The sequence below is a fragment of the Salvelinus namaycush genome, chromosome 25 (genome assembly GCF_016432855.1).
Source record: "Salvelinus namaycush isolate Seneca chromosome 25, SaNama_1.0, whole genome shotgun sequence".
NCBI classification, from domain to species: Eukaryota; Metazoa; Chordata; class Actinopteri; order Salmoniformes; family Salmonidae; genus Salvelinus; species Salvelinus namaycush.
This window is the reverse complement of record NC_052331.1, coordinates 12,452,288-12,460,496: the sequence shown is the minus strand read 5'-3', so window position 1 is coordinate 12,460,496 and position 8,209 is coordinate 12,452,288. Positions and strand designations below refer to the sequence as shown.

Below are 8,209 nucleotides of genomic sequence, written 5' to 3'. Positions count from 1 at the left end.
CCCACCAATTCATTTATGTCTTTATCCCCCGACCAACGTGGAATAGACATTGAGTTGACATCTTTGTCCGGTGTTAAGTACGCACACTGGAATGCGAGATCTAATCTACACCTCGACTAAATCCTCATGATTTAGTTTAATGATTAAATTTACTTTTTTTGTTCTGAACTTCTAACACGAGTGGGACGGGTGTTGCTTCGTGACAATGACCACACGGGCAGCCGCTCTGATTTGTCAGCTCTGAAGCAGTTACACCACTACATCCAAAAGTCCAACGAAAAAAAGGAGGTAAGTGCAGCAGAGGGAGGGAGGGAGGGAAATGAGAGAGGGATAGAAGGAAGAGAAACGAGAGACGGATGGGAGGAGGGGAGAGAAAAAGAGGGAGAGGGAGACTAGTAAAAGAGGGAGGGATTTCTCATTAATTCAGCAAGCCATTCCCTTTCACTTTTTTAGAACCTGCCCCCCTTTTATTATCAGCAGAGAACATATAAATGCAGCCTGTTGATGATGTTTTTGAGTTCCACTGACACACCACAATACATCCCATCTCAGAGAGGACCACCATAGGCACAGGTTGCAGCCAAGATGAGAGAATTCAAGAGCAAGGCTTTCTGGAGGGCCGTACTGGCCGAGCTCGTGGGGATGACCATGTTCATATTCCTCAGCATCTCAGCTGCCATTGGGAACTCAAACAACACCGCTCCTGACCAGGAGGTGAAGGTTTCTCTGACTTTTGGTCTGGCCATCGCCACGCTGGCCCAGAGTTTGGGCCACATCAGTGGAGCCCACCTGAACCCAGCAGTGACACTGGGCATGCTCGCCAGCTGCCAGATCAGTGTGTTCAAGGGGGTGATGTACATCGTGGCTCAGATGCTAGGCTCTGCCTTGGCCAGTGGTATTGTCTATGGAACCCGGCCAGAGGGAAATGCTGCACTGGGGGTCAACGCTGTGAGTGGCACTTTTTGGTTCATGTTTTATATAATGCAAATTTGGATATATGTGGTTTATGTGTGTCCTTTTCAATTGAACAATTTACTGGTGTTTCAGTAGAAATGTTGGCTTTCAATTCCATTTTATGGGAAGTGTTTGATCAATTAATTTCTTGATCCATTAATATTGCATCTCATAGTCGTTGGCCAAGAGTAATGCACATGAACCAGCATGCACTGCATTGATAAAAGAGTTGACTGAACTTAGTTTAATTATTTTTAAAGGGACTCAAATGGGGTGCCATTCATGGTTGATTAGAGTGTGCTTTGATGCACCGGCTGCAAATAGTTGACAAACAGAATCATGTGATGTTTTCTATGATCACAATAACTCATACTCAGCGTAGCTGCTTCTGCTGTCCTCTAGCGAATATAGGGTGTACTGTTGCATGGTAATTACTTTCCCATGCATGCAAAACCACTCACACACCTCCTATAGACATATATTATAATATATATACACCTAATATATATAAATATATACACCTCCTATATATTATATGTATTTTATTGAGCTATTCATATAGAGGATCATCATATCTACTCATATCTGCATCAAAGTAATTCAGAAGTATTTAAATCGGGTATTAGCAAAGTCTGTGAGAATATTATCAGTGATCGACATTTATTTTAATCATGCAAAATTTCAGTGAGTGAGAAAACTAAGACTTGTTCAGACTTTGCCAAATTATAGTTAGACTATAATCAGCCTGTTAGAAGTTTAAATAAAATTTTCCCTCCTCATCCTCCACTTCAATAGAGAAGCTTTTGCTTTGCCAGATATTTACAATAGGACATGGTAGTTGAGAAAAACATAACGCTGATCCACACTGACAAATTGTTTTTGTTCGGCTCCCCCTTTGCCCTCCTCATTCCCTCTCGTAGCTAAATGGTGTCTCTGCCAGCCAAGGCGTTGGCATCGAGCTCCTGGCTACCTTCCAGCTGGTCCTGTGTGTCATAGCTGTCACTGATAAAAGGCGGCACGACGTCACCGGCTCTGCCCCCCTGGCCATCGGGCTCTCTGTCACTCTGGGACACTTGGCAGCAGTAAGTAACTTATAGCAGTTTGTAAACAAGGTAACTCCTCTAAAACATGCATCTGATTCACAATGATAGATTTAGCAACAGTATTATTATGATGAATCACCACTGAATTAAAGCTACATTTTACTCAGTGAAAATGTTGACACCGTTTAATTTACCCCTTAAACCTTAGGCCTAACCCTACAACCATGTCAGAAACTATAATTTCCACTGATTTCACTTCAGATCTTCTCATCCCTCATATTGTCTTAATACATATCTCTGTTCTTTTTGTTGTTTTGCACAGATCAGCTACACAGGCTGCGGTATCAACCCTGCCCGATCCTTTGGACCAGCTTTGATCATGAATGATTATACAAACCACTGGGTAAATTGGAGTGGAGCGGAGAGGGTGTAGGCAGGCGTGTGTTTGCAGGTTCCTTGCTTTTAGTGTGACATCAATGTCATGACCAGTAAATTCAATAAACCTCGAAAATTATTACCAAAGCTGAGCTACTTTCAATAAAGTAGTTACTGAGTGACAGCATCTCTATTGTTTCATTGTACAGTCCAAGTTCGATAAAACTATTGAGAGCAAAGTTAAAGTTAACCTTAAAATATTTGTCTTCAATCTGTTCTTCCATTGATTAATCGATTGACTTATTTGCACCATGACAGGTGTACTGGGTGGGGCCAATGTGCGGAGGTGTGGCAGCTGCTCTGGTCTATGACTTCCTCCTGTACCCCAAGTTTGATGACTTCCCTGAACGCATGAGGGTCCTGGTCAGTGGCCCTGTGGGAGACTATGATGTCAATGGAGAAGAGACCGCAGCAGTAGAAATGTCATCAAAGTAGTATTGTGAGAGAAACACCATTGAGTGTATAGTACTTTAGATATCTAACTATACTCCTGGAAAGAAAACATTGACATTTCCTTCAGAATGGGAACAATTCATTTGTTATTTCAAAATACTGATCAAGAATTTGAAAGAAGAGGAGCACTTTTATTTTGTTGTGGAGTATTAGTAGGCCTGTCAAAACACTTTTTTTTACTGAACGCCTGTAGCCTATTCACTAACATTTCTAAACATGTTTCTTTATACAAGAGTTGTTGGAACATCTTGCTCTTTGTTAAAATATTTCCCCTATCAGTATTCTATATACTGTACAGAGTCATTTGTTTTTGTATATTTTCTGTATTCCTGTTTATGTATAAACATTTTATTTCTTAATGTATAAAGTATATATTTCTGTTTGCAATCTTGAATTGTCTTTTACTTTTGTAAGTAAATAAAACACCAGATGTACCCCTCCTGGCATTTTTCTCTTCATAAACTGTATCCGGTCTATATTCAAACAGTGCCCTTTTTATTTTAATTTTATCTCCATAGAACGTCAGAGCCAAGGACATTCATTTGGCAAACACATAAACAATGTAGGTGTTTCTCAGAGGGTGTGGGCCATGGAGAGATACAGATTAAGATATTTTCACTATCAAAACTTAAGACGACAGCAACACCTGTGATCAGGTTAAGAAACAGGAGCCTTATCATCATCGTCATCATCAGTCCATTTCCTTAAATCAAACTTTGTTACATGCGCTGAATACAACAGGTGTAGACCTTACCGTGAAATGCTTACTTACAAGCCCTTAACCAACAATGCAGTTCAAGAAAGAGTTAAGAAAATAAACTAAACAAAAAAATTATAAAAAGCAACACAATAAAATAACAATAACAAGGCTAAATCCATGGGGTACTGGTACCGAGTCAATGTGCTGCTTACCACAATATTGTGTATCAACAGATAAACCATTTTCAATCAACGTAATTCACTTTAATTTAATTTCATTCATCGAAATATAACAAAACATAATGATTGGCTTTATCATAATAAGAGAAAGGGGAAATACATTAATTTCATAGTCAACGCACAGATCAATTGATCTGCATTTCCATTTCAATTGGCTTGCTCCTCACAACCCTCATGTCTGTTCTATGCAGCACATTTCAATTTGCAACAATACATGAACGTTTTAGAAGAAAAACGAAACAAAAAAGACGGTGGGGCAATGGTCATGTTCCCCGGTCATACGTTGCTGACACACACCAGATCTTACAACGCCTGGACAGATATTTTACATATCAGCTAACCACATCATATTTTAATAAGTTAAGTGGTTAATAAGTCATGTGTTAATAAGTTAAGTGTGCTGCACGTGATTCCAGTTTATGGGATTAATGACTTGTAATTGAAAGGGTGGCGTGTGATGTTTGCGCCACACATTTGAAAATGGAGTGTCTTTTGGGGAATTGCTGCTTCAAATTAAAAATGTTATACAATTCTAACAAGGGACATCCGCTACAATGTTTTTCATAAGATCATTTACATTGTAGAATAGCCAAGTAATTTGAAATGACATGTAATTGGTTATCTTACGGAACAATCGCTCAGGCCTCAGTACAGGAGTTCCAATATGTTGACAAGATTCAGATTTCTAATTTCCTTTAAGATGTTAGCTGTATATTAGCCCTTGATCATGACTCTGTTCCATTACATTAGAAATAAGTCATTGGATGAAGGCATCTTCTGTAAGAGAGGAGTTTTAAGAGCACAGACGCTCAGTTTGAACATGAACATGGATTGATTGTGGTGCGGTTTTGGAAGCATAAGGACCTTATCTTTCATATGAAATTGAGAAATAATTTTCAAAAAGGGTAAATTGATACAAAATCGATTCACGTTTTAGATGGAGTACCTTACAGGTCCTGCACAGTCATCCTATTTCCCAAATAAAAAGAGCCTTTGAGTGACCAAAACGTTACCCATAATATTGGTACACTATTAAAATGCTCAGAATTAAAGAAACGCTACCTTTTCTCTCATCTCTAAATATCAGGAAGCCTGAAAGAACAGGCTGGGTGGGCGAGGAGCTTATATTCATGAGCTCGCCTTGACTGACAGCTCTTTGAAACACCCTTGTTGTCGTTGCCACGCAACAAGGTAAACAATGAGCCATGTAATTGATGACAAGGTAAAATAATGTGCCACATGTCATTCCGAGACCAAATATACTGATCAAAAATATAAAACGCAACATGTAAAGTGTTGGTCCCATGTTTTGAGCTGAAGATCCCAGAAATGTGCACAGATTTGTTTACATCCCTGTTAGTGAGCACTTCTCCATTGCAAAGATAATCCATCCACCTGACAGGTGTGGCATATCAAGAAGCTGATTAAACAGCATGATTATTACACAGGTGCACATTGTGCTGAGGACAATAAAAGGCCACTCTAAAATGTGTAGTTTTGTCACACAACACAATGCCACAGATGTCTCAAGTTTTGAAGGAGCGTGCAATTGGCATACTGACTGCAGGAATGTCCACCAGAGCTGTTGCCAGAGAATTTAATGTTAATTTCTATACCGTAAGCCGCCTCAATGTTGTTTTAGTGAAATCGGCAGTACGTACAACCGGCCTCACAACCGCAGACCTTGTGTAACCACGCCAGCCCAGGACCTCCACATCCGGCTTCTTCACCTGCAGGATCATCTGAGACCGGACAGCTGATGAAACTGAGTATTTCTGTCCGTAATAAAGCTAATTAGGCCTATGCCCTCCCAGGCCCACCCATGGCTGTGCCGCTTCCCAGTCAAGTGAAATACATAGATTAGTGCCTAATTTATTTCAATTGACTGATTTCCTAATATAAACTGTAACTCAGTAAAATCGTAGAAGTTGTTGCATTTATATTTTTGTATTCCTCGCCCCATTTTCTCTACAAAATGCTCTAATGGTCAACAGAGCTGATCATGGACTGCTGGATATCTGACAAACAGCAGCAATACACAATTGCATTTCTATTGTTTTGTAACTAATTACAGAATACAGTTCACTAATGCACTTCTTCACAATAATTAGTAAAGCCTGAGTCACCTTAGAAGCTTAGACATATGGGAATGTACATGACAACAGCATACAATAAGTGTACTGGAAAATGTATTGGCGCCTCTGCATTAGCATTATAAATGACTGTTTAGAATTGTATTGATCCGACATGTATTTGATCATTTACAATAGGCTAACATATTGATCAGACATGTTTTTTATCATTTACAATAGGCTAACATATTGATCAGACATGTTTTTTATCATTTACAATAGGCTAACATATTGATCAACATGAACACTCATGAGAAATAATGGTGAGACATCATTTTACAGAAAAACAAATAATAGAGCCATAAGCTTAATATAGGCATCTGGCCACCCTACAGTGTGCAGAACCTCACACCCTACAGTGTGCAGAACCCCACACCCTACAGTGTGCAGAACCCCATTGATTCGTACAATTTGTAACACTCATCTCCCGCCCGAATGCTTGAAAAAACCCACACAAAAGTGAATTTCTTAGGCTTTAGGAAATGCAACCAACTACAGAAATTGATGGGGAGGGGAGCAGGAGAGGGGGGGGGGGGGGGGGGCATGCACCCCACTTCAATCAAGAAGGCTTCAGTCACCCACCTGGCATCGGTCACCCCCAAGATTGAAGCAAAGAGACAAATCCAGCTAAGGACTCCTCCTTGTCAGGCCTCAGACAGGGCAGACAGGGGTCCTGGGATGGACAGCTTGCACAGCTTCTCCACATATGGCACTGGATCAAGGGTGACCTCGTTGAGGAGATCCAGGAGCCTGTCAACGTAGCCTGTAATGTTTTTGAAAAGGAAAATGTTTGTTAAATGGGTAGTTAATTTGATTTACTGTTCTGAGTTATGATGCTATCAAATTTGAAATATGCAATCTTGGGATAGCACTTTTTGGTAACTTTTCAATGTTTGTATTTGGAATATGTGTGCCTGAAATGCTCAAATGATTTGAAACAATGACTTACAGTATGTTGGGTCTGTCTTCACAGGCTTCACAGCATATCCCCCTTTACCTTGGGAAAGCTGATTTTGTGTCACAGCATTCCTGCTGCGGTGGTTGCCTGAGAAGCTGTGCAGACAGTAAATTACAAATACTAAACACAGCAACTGCTTTTGTGTCCTGGCAGTTGAGACTCAATGTAGGGAGCTTAGGGATGGATGAACAAAAACCATATAGTGACTATCCGGTGTGTTACAGAAAATATACAGTTCACAAGTCAAAACAGTTACGGCCACAGCTAGGGCTGTGACGGCCATGAAATTTTGTCAGGCGGTTATTGCCAAGCAAAAGACTGCCAGTCTCACGGTAATTGGCAGTTAATTAACATAAACACATTTAGCATTTCCAGCCCTGGAGATGCTGAACGTGTTTCTGTAACACACCTGATAATGCCTTTGGAAAATCATTATGATAAAAAAAATGTTTAAGTTGAATAAATCAATTTAAAATACACCACAATAGATCTATTTTAGGTCAGTCTATTAGAAGAACAGAATAAGTGTTGGCCTAATGTATGTTATCTGGCTATGCTCCATTCCATAGGCTGTAGGCTAGTTCATTTAGCAGACAAGATATGCTTAGGTCCTGTGCCTTTACTTTATATTATTATTTTATAGTAAGAAGAATATAATTGAACTTAGCTGAATAAAATAGAAAGGATATTTTTCCCATTCTGGAGCAAGTGAGCATATGAAGTGGCCATTTGAAACAGGTCCTATGCTCTAGATGTAGAGTTATTTGTCAACATCAGTTGTGAATGATGCAAACCTTCAAATGTCAGCGATTTAAAAACATACAGTTGTATATATAGTGTATGTGGACACCCCTTCAAATTAGTGGATTCGGATATTTCTGCCACACCCGTTGCTGACGTGTATCGAGCACACAGCCATGCAATCTCCATAGACAAACATTGGCAGTAGAATGGCCTTACCGAGGAGCCCAGTGACTTTCAATGTAGCACAGTCGTAGGATTTCTGCCCTGCTAGAGCTGCACCGGTCAACTGTAAGTGCTGTTATTGTGAAGTGGAAACGTCTAGGAGCAACAACGGTTCAGCTGTGAAGTGATAGGCCACACAAGCTCACAGAGCGGGACCGCCTGATGCTGAAGTATGTAGTGCGTAAAAATCCCCTGTCCTCGGTTGCAACACTTACTGCTGAGTTCCACACTGCACAAGAACTGTTCGTCAGGAGTTTAATGAAATGGATTTTAACGGCCGAGCAGCCGCACACAAGCCTAAGATCACCATGCGCAATGCCAAGCGTCGG

At 40.3% G+C, this 8,209-nt stretch overlaps 1 protein-coding gene across 1 annotated transcript; it reads left to right on the top strand.

Moving 5' to 3' along the window:
• Positions 1 to 496: 496 nt before the first annotated feature.
• On the top strand, positions 497 to 3,329 carry LOC120020261 (aquaporin FA-CHIP-like). The gene is made up of 4 exons (XM_038963810.1): positions 497 to 948; positions 1,875 to 2,036; positions 2,320 to 2,400; positions 2,691 to 3,329. Exons 1-4 carry the CDS (start codon positions 586 to 588, stop codon positions 2,865 to 2,867), a joined length of 783 nt encoding a protein of 260 aa, XP_038819738.1. The 5' UTR covers positions 497 to 585; the 3' UTR covers positions 2,868 to 3,329.
• The last annotated feature ends 4,880 nt before the right edge of the window (positions 3,330 to 8,209 follow it).

What these genes read in the sequence shown, in the direction of transcription:
- LOC120020261 (XM_038963810.1), top strand. Translation starts at nt 586, where the DNA reads ATGAGAGAATTCAAGAGCAAGGCTTTCTGGAGGGCCGTACTGGCCGAG. An exon ending in CTGCACTGGGGGTCAACGCT is followed by an intron (nt 949 to 1,874) that starts GTGAGTGGCACT and finishes TCCCTCTCGTAG; the next exon opens with CTAAATGGTGTCTCTGCCAG. An exon ending in ATGATTATACAAACCACTGG is followed by an intron (nt 2,401 to 2,690) that starts GTAAATTGGAGT and finishes GCACCATGACAG; the next exon opens with GTGTACTGGGTGGGGCCAAT.